At 39.1% G+C, this 21,273-nt stretch overlaps 2 protein-coding genes across 11 annotated transcripts in view; one reads left to right on the top strand and one right to left on the bottom strand.

Annotated features, from left to right (window-relative positions):
* The window catches only part of Dpp4 (dipeptidyl peptidase 4), an 82,614-nt gene extending 71,455 nt beyond the window's left edge, over nucleotides 1–11,159 (top strand). The window contains exons 24-26 of the mRNA XM_021152985.2: nucleotides 6,644–6,716; nucleotides 6,984–7,057; nucleotides 8,514–11,159. Coding sequence (XP_021008644.1) covers nucleotides 6,644–6,716; nucleotides 6,984–7,057; nucleotides 8,514–8,615 — 249 coding nt within the window. The 3' untranslated portion in view covers nucleotides 8,616–11,159. The remainder of the gene's footprint in view (nucleotides 1–6,643; nucleotides 6,717–6,983; nucleotides 7,058–8,513) is intronic.
* A 3,344-nt stretch (nucleotides 11,160–14,503) lies between these two features.
* Slc4a10 (solute carrier family 4 member 10) overlaps nucleotides 14,504–21,273 on the bottom strand; it is a 96,860-nt gene continuing 90,090 nt past the window's right edge. For 9 of the 10 annotated variants that reach the window (XM_029473669.1, XM_029473664.1, XM_029473689.1 and 6 more), the window contains one exon: nucleotides 14,504–16,540. Coding sequence is in view for 6 of the 10 variants with exons in the window: in XM_029473664.1 (XP_029329524.1) it covers nucleotides 16,474–16,540 (67 nt within the window). In the remaining 4 variants the exon portion in view is untranslated. The remainder of the gene's footprint in view (nucleotides 16,541–21,273) is intronic. The other variant, XM_029473681.1, reaches the window with a different exon arrangement.

The following is a 21,273-nucleotide window of genomic DNA, read 5'->3' as shown; positions in this document are numbered from 1 at the left end:
TCTCCTCTCCTCTCCTCTCCTCTCCTCTCCTCTCCTCTGTTCTTTCTCCTGTCTCTTCTGTCCTATCCCTTGATAAGACAGAGAATTAATTCAACAATTCCTGAAAGGTTTCTGTCACTGTGCACTTCTGTGGGTCGAGAAAATATTTTGAAAAAAAAAGTCCCATTTAGTCAGGACTCTCTTAGCACATCCAGAGTTAGGAATGCACAAAATGTTCGGTTGTGCAATAAGTAAGTTTATATTCTTAGCTAAGAAGCCATTGACACATAGAACTATAGGATTTGAAAGAGAACGTAATTTTCAGTACAACTCGATGAGATGAGTCAGTAAGTTCTCCAAGAGAACACACCTGTGCATCTGGGCCCCTTTACTACTGAGGAAAGAGGTGCCACCAGGTGTATTGTCAGTGTGTGCCCTGCTCAAAGCTAGTATACCATTTGTGAAGGCATGTACCTACATGGTTGACTTCCCCACAGCAGGGATATTATTTCCGATATTTTAAAAATAGTTATGAAGATTGGGAAATCGTGAAGCTCAGGCTTTGACTTGATGCAGTGACCCCCTAAGACTTTTTGAAGATCATCACCCACTATGGACAAATGACAAGGCAGGAACTCTTTTAAAGACTATAAAGACCCCAAAGAGGAATCCCCCAAGGACCTGGTCCCAGAAAGGTGACATGTCTGAGCTATTTAGCAGGGTAATTCTGTGGACAAATCTTCTCTACCTGCAGTCTCCATGCATAACAGACAGAAATGGCAAGGGATTTAAGCAAAGAAATGGGACAACCAGGGAGGCAATTCTGCAATCTGTAACCCAAAGCATGCCACAGTGTAGCCATAACCCAAGGATTGGGATCCTGACCAATGGGTGGGTGATATATTTCTCAAAGCTCACCAGCAATCAGACACTAACATGTAAGAGTCTTTCGTTCATCTATTCAAAGTGTCTGTAATTTGACTTGCTCAAAAGTTTATTCCTTATAGACAAGAAAAAATAGTAAAAACACTGGAGAGATACATTTTTAAATGGTAATGGAACATAACTTGAACATCACAACAGTATCCAATTTGTATGGAAAAGACTAGAGACTTCCCAATTGTGACCATAGGGCCTGGTTATCTATGTCAGAAGCCTGTAGGAAGGTCAGGGAAAAGGAGAAGTCAAAAATAAAGGATTTCAACTCCCCACCCCCACCCAGATTCATTCACCCATTCATTATTGTGTTAGTATAACTAGACTGTTATTCTAAGAGCTTTACAAGAATGATCAGGTTCAAGTCTCCCTGATTCCCACCATTGTACTGACAGGGAAACCGAGGCACTAAAATTTCAAGCAACATATAGATGTTGAGGGTTTGAAAGGGAAGAAGACACTCTATGAGCCAGGAAAGAAGGAGAAGGGCAGAGAAAAGGGGAAGATACCAGGAAGATCAGAGAGGTTCCCAACAGGTTACAATGTGGGGAGGGGGCAGCAGGGAGAGAGACAGTGACAGAGAGAAAGGTTTTCCTGGGATCTCTAAGACAGATCTATTGAACTGAGGGGATAGCTTGGGGAAGAGCAGACCAAATGGTGACCAATACGTATGGCAGGGCATAGACTGGAGAAGGGATTGTCTTGTGAATAAGCAGAGAAGTAGAAGACAGAGGGCAGGAGGAGTGGGGCCCCAGTCCTGAGCCTTGCTGCCAAGAGGAGAGGGCAGCCTGGAACACACAGAAGGGCTGATTTAACTTGTAGAGGAGATTTATTTTGCATTTTGCTCAAAATTTGATAGGCTTTTGGCAAGTGTATGAAACAGTCATGGATTTGGCAGTCTTCTGCTAGCAGATTTGAAACGTTCAATCCTTAGGAACTGCTGCATCGTTAGGTTATGCAAAACAGGGTGCAATTTTGTAAATATGCCATCTTGCACTGATTTGACATTTGTTCTATTATCCCAGAATATGCCAAAGGGAGAGAGACCTTCAGATTTAAGCCAAACCTTAACTTGTTTGTGGAGTGCTGATAAAATGTTGACTGCTGTGTGATCTTTAAAGCAGCCAGTGTTGCTTGTGAGGCCCGAGGTAGAGCCCCCTGTCTGGGGTGGATGGGAGCTCTTTCCTTGGCAGCTCCTGGGTGCAGTTGTTGGGTGGATATAAACAAGTACAACATCTTATTTGATGGGTTGGATTCAGTTTCTCTTAAATGTTTTCTGTGCCCTCTGCTTGGTATTAATGATAATTCTCCAAATGGCACCTTTTAATATTATTCATGCAGCATTGATTTCAGGAGAATCCATAGAGTAAGCTAGTAAGCCCAAGGTTGTAGCTTACTGAGTTGATAAGGTGTTATCTCTCAGACCCAGTGACTGTTTGGTCCTCTACAGGAGCCTCTGGGTGGTAATGAATAGTTTGGCTGTGACCAAATGACTATAGAATATATTGGTCAGGGACCTGGGCTTTGGAGTTCAAACAGCCTGCATTGAAAATTTGCTTCCATTACTTCAAGAAGTTTGAACTTGAGGAGGCTGTGTTCCTTCCCCGAACCTTAATTTCCCCCTCTACATAATGGCAGTAACCAGATATGCCTCCCAGAGTCACAGAAGTGATTCCAGGAGACCCCAACACCTGCCATGATGTAAGCTTCAAAGGCATGGCAGGTGCCACCATCCTTATCTTCAGGGAGCCAAACGGCCTTCTGGTTTGTGGATGGCACAAAGGGTAGCGTGAAAATTGTCACACCTCCTGTTTCTCACAGCATTCCCCTACTCTCATCAGTCCTTCCTTTATTTCAAAAATACAAAGATTTCTTTGTTGGAAGGTAGCTGAGGAACCAGCATGATCCAACAAGCAGCTACAGATGGTTCTTCTTGGGGATTGAAGAAAAAGCTCCTCACAGAGATGCTGTGGAATAGGCATTGCCGCTGGACCAATCCTTTCCACTTCTCTCTGCCAGACTGTTGCTGGCAGCAGGGGGCTCTCCGGAAGTTTCTAGCCTCAGGAGAGTGCCAACTGCACTACCATTGCATCCCTGCCCATTTATCACTCCGAGCTTCCGTTTTTTGTCATTGGTGATAGACTATTCAGCTTGTAACTTAGTCATCCATTTCCTTTTTCTCATTCCTGTTTCCATGGATAGGCAATGGGGGATCATCCAATTGGGGTGCATGAAAATAGTACAATTAATATCTTCCTGGCCGTTAATGATATATTGGAGAAATGCATGCATTGCCTATACACTCGCTTTGCATGTTTCCTTTACAGCTTGAAGTGTGCCATACAGAGGCCAAATAGAGTCTTACCAGAGAAGCCAGGACACATGGTCCAGTAATGAACCACTCACCAGTGGTTCCTGAGTCAAAGTGACATCATTGCATTGGGGGGATGAAGGATTGTCTCCTGCACGGAGAGCTCCTAAGAGGGTGTGCTCTTGGCAGCTGCCTGTCTCTCTCATTGAAAAGTCCCTTGGGAGGCTGCTCCTAGTGAGCAGGGAACCGTGTACTGAAATGGCACACTTCTCTTGCAACTGCAGGGGGAAGCTTTTGTTTTATTTTTCTCTTGCTGCATTAAAGTATTTGTCTTTCTTTCTTTGTAGTGTAATATTGTTAATGTAAAACAATTTGCATCATGACACTTTTATCACAGTTTTCGTCTTTTTCTCAGTATGTTGCGTTTCTCACCATGTCTAGTTCATCACAGCTACAGTGTGTACATCACAACATTTATCTTAGGCTCAGGGTTTTACTTGTTTATAAAAATTGTCTTCTTTCAGCCTGTATTCACTCCATTTAAGAAAAAAAAAAGGCAGCCAGAAACTGTTTTGGTCCAAACTCCAGTAGTTATCACATTCCTTGCTAACTGTCCTGTGTATTTATATGTCTCCTAACTATTACTCTCTGTTTCAATGACATTTCTCCATCTCATGGCACGGGGAGGTGGTTGGAGCAGCTTTTCTGTTCATGCTGCCAAGCAAGCCAGGCCCATGGGGCTGCTAGAGGTGAGGTGAGGTGACACAGTTGTAGATCTGGGTCAGATCTGGGTGTTAAAGTTGATTATCATCTCTTAGTAAAGGGTGGAATCGAACTTGTGAAGAAACGTGATGGCAGGAAGTCAGCACAGGCTTCGTGCTTGGCTGGTAGAGGAGATCACTGGGAAGGGCCCCTAAGGGGCCTTGGCCCTGTAACTCAGAATGAGTCATGAGCCTTACCTTTCAGCCTTGTCTAGTGAATATCAATGCCTTTTAGGAGAATGTGATGTGATAGTCTCCTGTTGGAGAGGAGAGAATAAAAGTTTTGTGCTATTGCCTGCTGATGGGAAAGATACCCTTCCCAACCTTCAGGGTTGTCCAGACCAATCTCACATTTAATTATTTCACCGTGAGAAGGCAAATGCAGCTCAGAATCCAGAGAATATACTATTACATACTTCAAGTTCCTGGACAGTTAATTAAAATTTTATTTCACGGGGTTCCTTTGCTGGATGACAATCATAAGCCCTTTTGAATTTTAGAAGACATGACAGAGAAACAGAAAATGAAAGGAGGTTTTCCCAGACTTGGTCCAGTTTAGACATATCCTAGAGATGGATTGTGGTGGAACTTACTTCCTTCCCAGCTGTGTCTCTGCACACATAGAGCAGGGTTGGCATAGACCTACTTCACACAGGTGTGAGCATTTGATTCACTTTCACGGCTCCTTCAAGATGGTTAGTTAGCACAGTGACAGGCACAGAGGGAATGCTCCAAGAACAGTACCTAGGATTATAACTGCTGTGGTATAGCACTTGGAAGTGGGCATAATGACTTCCTAAATTGCAGAATGAGAATATTTTATTCTGCTTACTACAATTAACTATGTAAAAGCAGGATCAATTATAGCAGATAATGCTGAATAACTGCACTTACTCATCTAATTGATAAATATTTACCTCTGTATTAGATACTATAATAAATATATTATTATTTAAGGATAATAAATAATATAGTCAAGTCACTATTTTGGACTATTTAGTTGGCTATAAATGAGTATTTGGCTAGATGAAAAAAAATGGATGAATATAAAATAGCAGTGGCAGTGTTGTGATGGATAGGGGCTTTCTTGCACTCATGCTGACTGCATGGAATCATACGTAGATAGATGTGAGACGTCCCATCAAATGGGAAGTTTTTCTAAAATTAAATTAAAGAACAACTTTTAATGAGTTACAATGCTTATTTGAGAAATTTATGAATAAAAGTCTCAATTTGGGTTAGAAATTTAATATGATGAGGTTGATTAGGAAATAGTCTGCCTAAACAGGATAGGTCATTGACCTTGAACTAACCAGTTCAGGATGATCTTAGGAGTCTTGGTGGAGGGCAACTTTTGTATAACTGCACTGAATTTTATAGAAAGTATGTCACTTTCCAGCAACACCATGTCACTGAGTTTTCAGTCAGCCTCAACAATTTAAATAATGCTTTTATCATGTCTCTTGACTCCTTAGTTCAATTTTTCTTATTCCCATTTTGCAGAAATAGGGACTTATAGTGTAGCATGTATGTCTCCAATTGTAGAGCTCAGTAGTATTGAAACTAAAGACTAGACTTGAACATGTAACTATAGCCCCATACCTTTGTGGCTAAAACACTAGGGCTCCCACCAAAAATATTAGGTATGCATTAGCTCTGAAGATGGAGATGTCACTGGAATGCAGACCTTGATGCATGACAAGAGAGCTGGCTGCTTTTGAGTCTGTGCAGATGTCACTGTTTCTTCCTATCCAAGCTACTCCAGGACAAGCAAAGCGGGCTCCAGCTTCCCAGGGTCTATCTGGCATTTTTCCTTCATCTCAACGTTGTAACTCATCCCAAATTTAAATGATCTGGCCTATATGCTTTTAAAGATTTTTTTTCAAGACCTCTGACCCTTATTGTAGAAACCCCTAGATGATGCAGACCAAAAGTAGACCTTCTAACCCTTCATCCTGTCTCCCTGCCTGGCTTAGGAATGACATTTAACAGAAGTATTTTTCTCCAATATCCAAAATGAGGATGTACCAAACACCCACTGATTTTCTGAGGCCACCCTTGATCTCTTTCACCCTTTCCCCTCTCATATGCTACATTTGCTTAGGTTTTAAACATCTGTTTACAGAGAGGCAATGTTTGCTTTTCATTCAGAACCTAGAAATGTGGACCAAAGTTCACATGACATATTGCAGAGTATGTTTAGTTGCAAATGCTATGTACAGGCTCTTTGAAATGTAGCATGTATGGCACCATGTGACACATGGTTGCTATGGTAATACACTTTTTGGCTGAACTACAGCAGAAGCCCATGGAACATACATTGCTAATATGAGACTCTGCCCTGTGATAATGCATGGGACACAGCAATCTGTGATCTGGGACTGTAGGGGTTTTGCATGCAGCCTAGGGGACAGGTGCTCTCTTCCTACATGTGCAGGGAAGATGTGGCATTCTTCCTTTCCAGTCCCGTCTCCCAGGCACAGGGCATGCTGAGCATTCTGCCATGCATGGAGACAGCATTTGCTTGAATATCGGTTTGCTATATTTTGTATCAAAGGGGGCCCCAGCTGAAAACATTTTATTTTGTAAACTGAAGTGAAAAATCAGTTATGGCAGATCCTTTTTTGAATAATGACATTCTTTTTCCCAATTTCAGAACTCAACAGTCATGAGCAGAGCTGAACATTTTAAACAAGTTGAGTACCTCCTTATTCATGGAACGGCAGATGGTGAGCTTCAGTTAATTAGACTTTTTAGTATCACAGACAGGTTTGCAATTTCACTACTGACAAAACAAAAGCATGAGGGGCAAGACTGTTACATTTACTTCAATAAAACAGTGTTGCTTTCCACAACTCACTTGTCTTGGGCTAAATGGGATGCAGAGTCCTAGAACTTCAGTCACTTTCTTCTTCTGCCTTCCCTCTCTGTGTCTGAACACTCCAGAGGCTATTAGCTACTTGTTTACGGCTGTTTGTTCACTGTCTTTCCCACAGATAACGTTCACTTTCAGCAGTCAGCTCAGATCTCCAAAGCCCTGGTGGATGCTGGCGTGGATTTCCAAGCAATGGTATACTAAGACTTTGTTCAGGGGGAACAAAATATCTAGTGGGTCTAGTTTCCCCTTTGGCAGTTACTTTTTCCCAAGGAAGTCTCAGATGACAGGAAGAGAAGAGAGGCCCCTTATCATTCCACTGTGAAGTTGGAGACGTGCTATCCTTGAGTCATACACAGAGTAAATATTAGACAGTTTGAGGTTGAGAAACACAGTATTACATATCCTGGGAGTGTCAAAACACCATTCTTCTATTCCTGTGATGGTTCAGTCTCTCCCTGTTTTGATTCGAAAGTAATCACTTATTCTGTAAATGTGTGGCAGAGTAATTCTAAAGTGAAACCAGCATGATAATAGCTGAAATGTAAAATCCATTCTGTTATTATGATTACTAGCCATCCTAACAACAGTGGGGTATTAATAATCAGCATGTTTCAGCTCTTGCAGTTGCTACATTATCTTTTGTTGAACAACTGCAGGCAGCAAACAATTAGGCTTGTTTATAAAGTCAGAAATGGCTGGGGCTGGTTTTGCCTGTATAGAGGAGGTTTTGGGTATTTAGTCTAACTCATCTTCTTCATTAGAATTCTTCATCAGATTTATGTGTGTGTGTGTGTATACATATTATTAGTGCAAGATATATATACATCTTGCACTAATAATACAATGGTATAAAACAACACAACTTCTTAACTGTTTTGGCTAGAAAATAGTGCCCACTATGTAAGAGTGGATTTTTTATTTTGTACTGAGAAAACCTACCATATATTTTAGACCAGATTCTCAGAAGAGGTTGAGGTTTGTTTTTTCCCTGTTTAAAGCAAAGTTATATAATACTTGAGGCATGATTAAAATTAACTTATGTCTCAGGAATATGTACCTGCCTGACATAAATGTCAGATATACAGAGTTCTAAATTTCCAGTGTAAAATGTAAATGTTGGTAAATAAAACATTTGACTTTTGGCTTCACTTATGTTACAGATATAAGAATTTAAATTAAAATTGATTTTCCAGCCATTAGATGCTTGTATTAGAAAATTGTCCTTAAAATCTATTTATTTTAACACATACTCAAGTGTAGAGAGATTTTGGCACTTGCTGGCACCTATTAAAATAGTATGCCTGCTGGTATAAACCTTCCCATTCAGAGTGTAGTTTTTAAGTGGCCTTTGAGTCACATTTAAAGGTTGACTTGGGTATTTTAATTAGAATATACCTATGTTTAAAGTCTTCTGTGGTAAACACAAATGCATAGTGGATTTTCTCAGCACCCCCCAAAAAAAGAGGACCAGTGATTTCTTCAGGACAGAACATGTCTTGAACAGCTCTGGTGAAGAACTAGACACCCTCTCTGATCACACTTAGGTTTATAAACCATTCCCGTTTTTACACCATGCAAGAGCTCATTTGAACTTTTCCTTTTTAAAGACAGAGGATCTCCTAATTCTGACCACTCTCTTTCTCTCCAGTGGTACACGGATGAAGACCATGGAATCGCTAGCAGCACAGCTCACCAGCACATCTATTCCCACATGAGCCATTTCCTCCAGCAGTGCTTCTCCTTACACTAGAACAGCACAGCTCTCCATAGCTTATTTAAGACCACATTTGTTCTCATTATCTCAAAAGTGCACTGTTAAGATGAAGATCTTAATAATGTCGCATTGAGACATTTCAGGCTGCTTTCTCCAGTTTTATACCTGCAATTCTAACTAAGGATGCCTGTCTCCAGAACAGATCATTACCTTATAGCAATTTGGATTTTCCCCTCTGTTTTGTTTATCATTTAAAATCATTTCCACATCAGCTGCTGAAACAACAAATATAAATTATTTTTGCAAGAGCTATGCATAGATTTCCTGAGCAGAATTTCAATTTTTTTTCCTTACTAGAGTGGTCCAAATCTCATTTCCCTTATTTAAGTGGGTGACAAGATGTGGGTAATGATGTCATTAGGGCAGCAACAAGAGAAGAGGGAGCAGGGAGTATGGCTAGAAACCCAGGTCCAAGCATACAAACCAACCAGGCTACTGTCAGCTCGCCTCGAGAAGAGCTGTTCACTGCCAGACTGGCACAGTTTTCTGAGAAAGACTATTCAAACAGTCTCAGGAAATCATATATGCAAAGCACTGACTTCTAAGTAAAACCACAGCAGTTGAATAGACTCCAAAGAAATGCAAGGGACGCTGCCAGCAATGTAAGGGCCCCAGGTGCCAGTTATGGCTATAGGTGCTACAAAAACACAGCAAGGGTGATGGGAAAGCATTGTAAATGTGCTTTTGAAAATTACCGATGTCTCCTAGTGAAAAGAGGCAGCTTGGAACATATCGACTTGCCCTGTTAAAAGTTGAAAATATTTGTGTCACAAATTCTAACATGAAGGAATACTTGCGTTAGTTTTTCCTACTTCATTTCTTTGAGCATTTTAATTAAAATATTTTAACTTCATTAGCTTTTTAATGGAAAATTAAATGAGAATGTTTTGTGTTATTATTTCTATTCTACACACTGGAACTTTGCCTGGTCATTTAGCAAATATGCTTCCATTTTTCAGAGGTAATGGGTTATGTCTTGAATCAAACTTAAACTGCATTGACATATGGACACATTTGTTCAAAGGTTCTTGTTTAACTTGTTAGAAATCCAAGACTGTCTTGTAAACATGGAAAGAGTTCAGCTTTTTTAAAAAAAATTAGATACATAAAACTGTTTAAAGTTAAATGATTCATAGGGGTTTATCTAATACCCCCTGAAATGTCTATTTTCACACTTATCACATAGCTTTGGAGAAATCAATTAACAATAATTTGGTCATTTAAATACTATGGAATTCATAATATAATTTAATCTAGGGGATCATGTGAGGTTCACAGCATGAGACAGAATACTATCAGCAGAGTCATTTTGGTAGACATGTCTTTCCAGGGTTTTCTGTTTTGTTTTGTCTCTGGTCTCTTCTCGTGGAGGGTGATATAATAGAAAACATACATTCTGATATTGAACTTGACTTAGCAATGTTTGGATAACTTAGAAAATACTTCATTTTGTTTCAATTATTTATCACACAACTGCATTTTTAAAATGGACTTCACACATTTAAATGCAGTTTCAGGCCAGAGTACTAGATAAAATTATTCCAGACAGGTGAGCCACAGCATGAACTGCAAACGTGGCAGAAATGGAAACTACCTATCAAATAAGGATGGGATTAGATATTCATGAGCTTGATGCCACTTCCCAGGCCCCCCACGGATTCACTCCACCTTAAGTAAGTCCTATTCTTCCACTGCAAGCACGGCTGGGAAGTGAGCCTGTAGGTTTCTGGCTATAATCCTATTTTAGAATACAGCACTTTCACCATGTGCAGCAGCATCCATCTGCAAAGTTCTAGATCAAGGGATAGAGGTGACATGTTCCTGTCAGTGTGAAAACATAACAACAAATGAAACAGAAATTACCCATTGTGAATTCATCAATCTAAACCCCATTATATAATAATATAGATTTTTATTAATATATCTTATAAGATGTATCATATAATATTTATATAATAGCCAAAGCATGAATTTTTTTGTTCCTTTTATTTCTAAATATGTTGTTTCTGGAGCCTGAATTAATCAAATATCACAGCACACATTTTTCAGGCAATGATGGTTTCAAATGGTGATAATGTGAATAAATTCAGTTTTTATTTGACTCTCATAGCACAAGTTTTACTGTTCAGCAAGAGTTGTGAATTAGATTAAGAACCTGATGTGTAAGTTCTAAGTGAACTCAAGAGTAAGTTTGAAAAGCACAAGAGCCAGTAACAACACTAAGGGACATAGACCTGTCTCTTAGGGACATGCATTCTCTGGAAGCACATGGATCAAGCTTCCTTCTCAGAGCACACCAGCCTCAGGGGCGCATGCGCTAAGGGAAGGCCGCCCTGATGCTTCACTATCCAGGATCACTTCAGTCTGTGACATTCCGGGCATTGTGGTTCTCAGAGTATTAGCAGTTCCACCTCTTGGCGCTTACTGCTCTTGCTCTAAGTTGGAGTGAGAATGCTGGTTTATATGATTACTAGATTTGTACAATATTTAAGATTCAATAAATTCTAAGTGAAAAAAACATACCAAAACACAAGCATTTTTTTTTCCTAAAATAAGATAATTTTGTTGTGCCAACTTTATGACAGCTATTTCTGCAGCATTTTCACATACATCCTGAGTGACCTGAAGCATGCATTTGGGATGTTTTGGGGGACACAGATGGCTGAGAATGAAACACAAATGGGGGTTATAAAGTATGATATCCCTAGCTACCCCACAAGAAAATCTCAGAGCCTGGGTTAATAAGACCACCATGAAGTTCAATATAGTTGATCATCTCTCTGCATTCATATTTCTCTGATAAGTCCAAGAATTTGAATTAATAAAAAAATTTTTTTACAAATATTGAAAAGGTATCTCTCTCAAGGCATATAGATAGGCCAATGGTTCTCAACTATCCTGATGCTGTGACCCTTTAAAATAATACAGTTCCTCTTGTGGTGGTGACCCGCAACCACAAAAGTATTTTCATTGCTACTTCATAACTGTAATTTTGATTCTATGAATCATAACATAAATATCTGTGTTTTCCAATGGTCTTAGGTGACCCTTGCAAAAGGGTTGTTAGACCATCCAAAGGGGTGGTGACCCACAGGTTAAAAACTGCTGTTATAAACTATAAATGTCAACAATGTAATAAATAGTCCTTGTTCTATGTGGCCTTTTTGAATCAATTCTCTAAGCATGTGGAATTACTTAAAATGCATCCATCACGATAGTGGAATTGTATGACCATTCAACAAACAAAATGTTTATCCTCATCTCTCTGTATCTACAGGGACTGGTTCTAGATTCTCCTGTGGATATAGGTATGAAAATCCAATGATGCTCAAGTATCTCCTGTGAAATGACAGTCTATACAGAAATGGAAGCTTGCCCCCATCTATACTCAAAAGAATCTCCAGATTCTTATCATATATAGCAATGTAAATGCTGTATCGAAATAAATCATTATAAAAGGGAAACATACATGCATGCCAAGTGCAAACATAGTTGTTTTAGAAATACTTTTGATCAAGGAATGTTTGAATCTTCAGATGGAATGGACACGAAGATTAGGGACACTGGAGGTACACGAAGGTATTCCTTTAAGTTGCTTCTGTACAAAATTATAACTTTGTGAATTGAGAGCAGCAAAGTGGACTTCACTGGCTAGTTTTTTTTTTTTTCTGCTGTCAATCACAGAGAAACGAGCAATGGGGAAAGCATAGTATATTGAGTATTTGCTCAGTCTAAGTCTGGTTATAAGCACCAAACTGAATGCCCTATTAGGGATGAGCAAAAGCCTTTCTTGCTTCCTGCTTGAGATGCTGATCTTTAGCTGAAGTCACACACACAGGACAAGATAATCAACAGTTGCAATGAACATATTATTTAGGAAACATTATCTAGCCTCTTCCAGTTCAACTCCGCAGGAGCTTAAAGGAAGGAAGAGGTGTCCTGCCTTAGAACTGTTGGATGGCTGAGATTTACAGATGCAGCCTCCAGCATCTTCCTTTTCTTTTTCCTTCTTCCTAGCCATGGCAGTTTGCTGTTTTGCTTGCCTACCTTGGTGGCTGCATATGTTGCATAAGTCCTTCAATTAGGATTTGGACTTTGATGTTCTCAAGTACCAGATCTATGTAGTATCCAGCATGCACTGTTGGTATTCTCCACTGTGATGGTCTAAAACCCCCACGTTTGTATCCCTTACTGTTCTTAATAGACTGAGCAAGAGGACTTTCCGGAACAACTTACTTATGCTTCTAGAACAGCTTTTGCTTTCGGGTAAATATCAGAGCCATAGAGAGTTAACAGGGAGAGTTAAAATACCATTGCTACCATCAAGGGGCTTCAAAACAACCAGAGGAGTAAGGTTGCCTGGTAGAAGCCTCTGGCACTACACACAGAAGGGTATAAACTCAGTCCACATGGACTAAGAGAAGTAGAACATGCAAATATGCGGAGCAAAGAGTCAGAAGTCATCTCTGAGTGTTGACCACAATCACACTCTCAAAATACTTAAGAAACTGAAGATGCTCAGAAGGTTGCCACTTCAGTCTTGCTATATTTTGGGCATCCTGACTATGAGCTAGCCTCAAAATCCTTTCAGTCAATCCTGTTAGCTCAACCTCCCAAGTACTGATATTATAGATGTTTGCCATCCAGATTGTATCTAATTTTATTTATTTATTTATTTTTTAATTTTTATTTTTTTGGTTTTGAGACAGAGTTTCTCTGTATAGCCCTGGTTGTCCTGAAACTCACTCTGTAGACCAGGCTAGCCTCGAACTCAGAAATCTGCCTGCCCCTGCCTCCCAGGTGCTGGGATTAAAGGTGTGCACCACCACTGCCTGGTCTAATTTTATTTTCTTAACTGGATATACAAGTTAGGCATACTAAAAAGTTAGAAATCAATGTTAGTGATAGAAAAGCAATTCGAGAAAATTGGCTTTAGCTGGACAGAAATGGAGAGGTCAGTGTTGATAGGACCTCATTTTTAAGGCCTGAGAGACGTCTGGTCTGGAAGTCATCACTGAAGTGTCTCTATCAGACTATGTGTCTGAAATACCTCCATAGCTAAAACAATTCTGAACAACAAAAGAACTGCTGGAGGTCTCACCATTACCAACTTCAAGTGGTACTATAGAGCTACTGTAATAAACACAGCATGGTATTGGCATAAAAACAGACACTTTTGTTCAATGGAACCAAATTGAAGATTCAGACATAAATCAACACACCTGTGGACACCTGACTTTTGATAAAGAAGCCATAAATACACCCTGGAAAAAAAGAACATCTTCAACAAATGGTGCTAGTTTGCATGGATGTCTGCATGTAGAAGCCTGAATCACCCAACAAGATATTTAGGTAGCACATGTATGCTGTTAAGTAGGAGCAATTACAAGAGAACCCACTAATCGGGAGACTTATTAACGAGGAAGTAGAGTTCTAAATATAGCCTTCATAGCACTCTACTAGATGACTGCAGAAGAACTGTGGTCTTATTTGACCTCTGAAGCAAACAGAAGGGATACATTTAAGGAATGTTTTTTCCAGGTTGAAAATCAGGCATCATGAGCTCCCATAACACAGATCCTATAATGGAATTTTACCACCACAGGAGGAGTGCAACTTGTACCGTGTTCTCTGGGGAAGGGGCATGTGTGTCCTTACAAACTTCTCATTATTTTCTCTTCCTGAGGTTAGAGTTGTTTGAATCCTCCTGAAATGTTTATGTCACAAATGTTTCTTACCTATATGGATGTCTTAATTTCAATATGCTTAGACAGCTAAAATACTTTACCTGATTAAATGGTTAAAATGAAGGAAGAATAAAGACAAGACACATTATACACACTTTAAAATAAGCATGAAAAGTAGGTAGGATAAATATTTATTTCCACATAACATTTCTTAGTTTTGAAAAACACAATATCCTAGTCACATTTACACAGTACTTAAACATTGCAATAAATTACATTCAAGATATTCAGTAATTTTGACCAGGAATCTGAAATTAGGAGTAGATATAGAATACTACATTTTCTTATATTTTATGTGATTTCAAAAGATTAAGATTAAGATTAAGATAGAGATAGCATTAAAATCCACACAAGAACAAAATTACTATAAAAATATTCAGAAATACAGAATTTCATAGGCTGATTGCCTGTTTAAACCAGTGATCATGTAAAGTCACACTCACTGGTCATTTCAACAGAACAGACATCACACTCTAGAGACACCAGGAGAGTGCTTTGGGGATTGGCCTGCTAAGTCATAGACAGTGAGAATGTTTAGATAGAGTGTCGCTATTACAACATACACAAAGGTAGCACATTTGGAACAGTTTTGCATTTTTCTTTACCATTTATAAATACAGACTTTACTAACTGAAAATTCTTCTCACAATTTTGGCTCATATCTCATTAAAAAAATGGCTCCTGAAAGGATTCTGAGGAAATTTTGTTTTAAGATATCAGAATATTAAGGTTAGGCAGGCTTTGTTGTCTCCCGTCTTCATCAGCTTAAAAGCTGAGAGGAGTTTTCTAATTATGTGTATTTACACAGAGTACATATAATTTATAAAACCCAGAAGGCTCTGAATTTTTCTAAACCTGGACATTGAAAGATTATAAGATTGTTAATCATTGATACTTTTTGGGAACTAAGAACCCTATGATATTTTGTTTTTTATTAAAGCACATTTATTGAAAATTAAATGAAATTTATATTTAGTAATACTCAAAAATCCATAATCTCCTTCCTGTTTCAATAAGGTTGGGCTGTGTCGCATGGACTGAAGTATGTACATGACCTTCTCTAGCAGAATCTGAAATTCTATTTCAAAGACCATTTTTCCACAACATGCATTTAGTTAAAATGTGGAAAAAAGCTTTGCAAAAACAAAACAAAACAAAACAAAACAAAACAAAACAAAATACAGTTGGAGACCTGTTGGTCTCACATGACCACATGATAGGAAACAAACTTAGCAGCACATGACCATGGTCAGCAGCACAGCTGCCCGGGCTGGCATCAAATGGACAGTGTTGCACCATGTGGCATTCCGTACGTATGTATGTCATAGGTTCATTCGGGAAGCCACCCTTGTCAATGGGAGAGAAACTCAGTAGCACATTTCTGGTAAAGATTTAAAATGAAAAACCCCACAAAACTCTTCAAATATCTCTAAAGCACTTCATACAAGCCTAGTTTTTGACTGCATGGTTACAACTTGAATTCTACGTGAACACTACTTGACTCTTTGCAGTATGTTTTTTTAAGAAGATATGAACAGGTCTCTTTCTCAAATGACTTGAAGTAACAGTTATTTAGTATTAAATGTTTCATATTAAGTCAAGGAAATACATAAATACAATTATTAAAAATGCTTTCAGAGTAACATTTTGATTTGGGTCTTTCAAAATCAGTAACGAATGCTAAGCCATAAAAAATAAAAAGTACGACTACCTTTCAAAATTCTTTTGAATAAAATTATCAGGCATCTTCAGGTTACTAAGGTAGGAAAATACAAACTAGGCAAATATGACTTATCTTTTAAAGAAAGCTTTGTTCTCTTAATGCCGACAATGAGAATCGTGTTGGCGAATGTCTTACGGCAGTAACACTGGAGACTCTTGCATTAGCCATTGGATCTGCTTACAAGGGTGTGTCGACCTGCTCAGAGGCTGAACACAGAAATAGAATGAAGGCTTGCACTACTTACAGTATGAAGGTGGGATGGGAGAGAGGGTTTACAATTACATGATCAAAGCAGTTTTGTTAATTGTGACACTCTTCTCATATATATATATATATATATGTAAAAAATAAACTGAAGATCAAGTCATAGACAAGTCTCCCTGTCAACGCCTTTCCCTGAGTCAGCTTTCTTCTCCTTTCGGCTTTCATTGCTAAAGGGAGAGACAAAAAGGGGGGAGAGATTTACTGGTACAATCCAGCTTGGTTACCATGAGATTTGTTTGTTTGTTTGTTATTCAGATACTAACTACCCACCAACCCCAAAGAAATACGGGAGCTCTCAGGCATTGCTCTCTCACGCTGCAATGCAGATACACGGCAGCAATTAAATCCTCTGCACTCTGTGAGCTAGAAATCAAGAACTGCAGAGAGGGGGAAATTAAAACAAAACAAAAACAAACAAACAAACAGACAGGGAGAAACAAAAGAGACATTTCCAAAGAGTTCTACAAGCATGCAAGATTAATACATGGTCCTCCTCTGGACAAACGGATGCTCGATAGTTGGTGAAAATGTCAGCCGTGCTCCACAGTCTGGTAGCAGAAGACCAGAAAATGACAGACCAAGGTGCTGTAGGGATAGGGGATTTCCCAGCTCTGCTGAAAATGGCCTTTCCTTTGTCCCTGGACTGGACCCTGATCTCTAGTAAGGGGGATGTCATATTTCCATCTGAGAGAATTGCTCACTACTCTCCATACACCTGTGTGGTGTTTACAGAAAAACCCTCAGACTACATACATGTCAGAGAGATGATTCATCCCCTTCTAGAATAAACTCACGCCTCGAAAGCTTCTGTTTAATCCCATCTTCCAGTTACCTTCACCCGTGACTGTGCTGATAGCGTGACTACCATTTTTGTTGAGTTATCACACTCTATCTATCATAATGTGCTTCTGCTTTCACAAGGAAGTTTTCATGAAGAGTTCCAATATAGCGTTCAAACCAAAGGAGCTTAGACTTAAAAGGGTATGCTTCCAGGAGAGCAACATGATCCTTTCTCTAGTACTTCTGGTGCCTGGCAAAGTCCCATGTCCTAGAGGTCTCTCTGTTATCCTTCACATTTATGGCATAAAGAACAACTTACATGCAGCCTTTGAGACCCTGAACTAGATGAACCGACAAACTCTTTACTGTTTACTTCAGCCCTTAATATACATTTATGAAATACTTGAAGGTGGTAACACTCTTGGCTTTACGATTGTTCTCTGGATGATAAAGGAACCAAGTTATGTTTTCTATGGGTTTTCTTGTGCATCTTTCTTAGTGGTCAATAACTTAAACATATTCTAAGAGTGTGTTTTTAAAATTGTTTTTTCTCCAATTCAAGCTAGAAACAGCCCTTCTCAGTTGTCACCACCACCCGGCGCCATCAGGTAAGAAGTGCCGGAGCTTCTGCCATCTGTGGCTCACTGCCAGCACTGAGAGCTGGTGTGAGCGAGTGTCTATGGCACCCGGGTGTGTGCCTGCTACACTTCTCAGCACATACTCCTTACAGGTCAGAGCAAAGCAACTTTTTTCCCTTTTCTTTTCTCCTTCCATGAGAAGAGATGACAGTGTGCACATGATGTGTTGAGCGCCTTAATTCTGTATTTTTAACTCCTCTATCTGTATGACTCACTTCTCTCTACTTTATGTTCCTTTTATAAGACAAATGTCTGCTAGTCTGCATTCTAAATTAACTTGTCCTTGGACTCCACCTGTACTCGCCTCTTCTGTCAAACGGATCCAATAAAACCCGGCAGAGTGGGGTGGAAGTAGAGGCAGAGTACTCACTTTTACCTCCCAAGGTGTGCAACCTACAGCCAATGACTTAATCTCTCCGAGACTGGGTTTTTTCAACATTAAATTGAGCATTAGACCATATGGCCTCTGAGTCTTCTTGTAACTTACTTTCAGAATACTGATTTTTGGTATTCCTGTTTCTAATATACCGTCTTTTGTAAAATGGAATGTTGTATTGTATCTTAGGAGACTGAGGGGATGGACGCAGTGGCCTCTACTCAAGTTGCTTTGTACACAATACATTAGCACTTAGGTATTATGTAACTTCTTCATAAATACATGATTTCTTAATGGTCACTGGCACCACTTGTCACTAAGCAGTGAGGGGAGGGAGGGAGAAGGAGAAGGAGGAAGAAGAGGAGAGAGAGAGAGAGAGAGAGAGAGAGAGAGAGAGAGAGAGAGAGACTTAGACATCAACTTGATCCACAGATAAATTTCTTCCTGATCTACTTTATTATATTGGTATTTTATATTATGGAATAATAACTTTGTTTTATAACCATTAAATTTACAATGGTTTAATTTATAACTATTAAAATTAATTTGGGGAGGCAGAAGTATTATAATTAGCTCAAAGACCTCTATGAAAATGTTTTATTTGGATTTTCCAACTATATAATGCTCTCTTTCTTTCTCTCTCTGGGTTCCTTATTACATCCATTTTCTAGGTGCTAATCAACTTTAAGCTTTCACTTAAACAAATATATATCGCATATGTGTTATTTCTTACTGTAATAAACATATGTTGTCAGACCTGGGAAGATATAGAAATATAGCTATGAATTTGAAAGAGAGTGGGAAGAGGTACACAAGGGTTTGCAAAGAAGGATAAGGATGGGGGAAATTATATAATCATATTATAATGTCAAAAAATAAAATAACTAAAAACATAAAGAGATGAAAGTGACATTTCAGGAGTAAAGGAAAAGGACCACTTTTGACAGGCGACTGAGCAGTCTATGGTGAAGCTTCTTCCGTGGCACTCAAATACTGTTCTGCCAAGAGGCTGGGGAAAGGCTCAGGACTAAGAAATCAATGCAAAGGAGACTCCCAGATAGGAGGAGGCTGTAGGAAGCAGAGATGTGAGAGGGGAAAAGAAGCAGAAGCAGAGGCTGGCCTGCTCCATGGGCCCACCATGCTCCAGTGGATGACTCCACACCCAGGAGTCCATGGCTTAATAAATAAAAGAGGAGACAAAGTTCGGAGTAAGGATCTGGGAATATATCAGAAAGGAGTTGGGGGAAGGTTGGGTATGAACGGGACAACCAAAAGACATTGTATAAAATCTCAAAGAATAAAGAATTCATAAAAATATTTTAATGACACTGAAGAATGCTACTTTTCCCAGCACTGATAGGTACCACTGCAAAAAATATACTTAGGAATCAATTTTAGAAAGCATTGCACTTATTCACTAATTGTGAATTAAATGTGGTTTTTTGAGAGAACTTTTTCTATCAAGCTATATAGGAAGCTGTGGAGGCAACCTCAAGCTGGTGTCTACATAGAGTTTTTACTCTTACATTCTAGTGTCTTTGGTGTAGGAAGGTACTCTGTAAGCTACCAAAAGAGAAACACAAATACCAATCTGGGCACAAACTCTTTAATCTACAAGATATGCCTGGGGATGGTGGCACAAAGATGATGGAAGTCACCAGCTAATAAGGAACTTATATTCAACACTGCTTGGGTGACCAAAAACCTGCGACTAAATAGCCTAGCAACCTGGTCTAAAACGAAATACTACTATTCAAAAATAAAATAAAGAAACAAATAAAACAAAATAAAACAAAAACAATGTTACAATAAACTCACTACCAATGACATACTACTATACTCAGATCAGTGCCTTGCTCAGCCATCTTCAGAGATGCTTCTACCAGCAGCAGATAGGAACAAATACAGAGACCCACAGCCAGATATCATGCAGAGAGAGACCTTTGGACTGCTCAGCCCAAAACAGGATGCTTCTATCAAATCCCTCCCCTCAGGGCTCTGGAAACTGCAGAAGAGGCAGAAAGGGTGGGTGTAAGAACCAGATGGGATGAAGGACACTAAGAAAACAAAGCCATCTAAATAAATTATGAGCAAAGCTCATATGAACTCACAGAGACTGAAGCACCTTGCACAGGGCTTGCACGGGTCTAGACCAGGAAGGTCCTCTGAGTAAATATTACGGCTTTCAGGTTAGTGTTTGTAATGGGATTGCTGAGTGCGGTCAAATGGAGCTGATTCGTGTGCCTTCTCTGGGCTTTGTTTTATCTTATTGAAATTAATTATTATAGTATCAAATATAAGTATAAAAGCAAAAAAGGTGCTGGAAAGTTGGCTCTGTGGCTGAGAGCATTAGAGTACACGCTGTTCTTGAAGAGGACCCAAGTTGGGTTGCCATTACCCACATAAGTTGGCTCAGAATCACCTCTAACTCTAGCATGCCCTCTTCTGACCTCCTTGGGCACTGGCACTCATAAGCATATACCTACACACAGACACATACACAGAATTAAAAATAAAACAGATTGAGCCAGGCGTAGTAGCACACACCTTTGACACCTTTGATCCCAAGACACAGGAGTCAAAGGCAGACAGATCTCTGCAAGTTCTAGGCCAGCCTCTTCTACTTATCAGTCCCAGGTCAGTGGGAACTACATAGTGAGGCCCTGTCTCGTTAATGATGATGATGAGGAGGAGGAGGGAGAGGAGGAGGAGAAAGAGAAGGAGGAAGAAGAAGAGGAGGAAGATGGTAAATCTTTTAAAAATCAAAATAAAAAATTGGAGGCAGTCTAAGTAAGTGTGTAACAGTAGGAAAGTAAATAATTATGTAACAGCTAGATGGCATATAATTTTACAAAGTTAAATATGGTTTATAAAATATTAATCACACACTGATAATGAAAAATTATGAACTAACAAATATTTCATGAGATCAACTTTGCAAATTATATATATATACACACATGTATATATGTATATATATATATATATATATATATATATATATATATGAATTATAAAATATTAATCACACACTGATAATGAAAAATTATGAACTAACAAATATTTCATGAGATCAACTTTGCAAATTATATATATATACACACAT

This window comes from Mus caroli, chromosome 2, assembly GCF_900094665.2.
Source record: "Mus caroli chromosome 2, CAROLI_EIJ_v1.1, whole genome shotgun sequence".
Classification (NCBI taxonomy): Eukaryota; Metazoa; Chordata; class Mammalia; order Rodentia; family Muridae; genus Mus; species Mus caroli.
The sequence above is the reverse complement of the archived record's forward strand: the minus strand, read 5'-3'. Positions and strand labels throughout refer to the sequence as shown.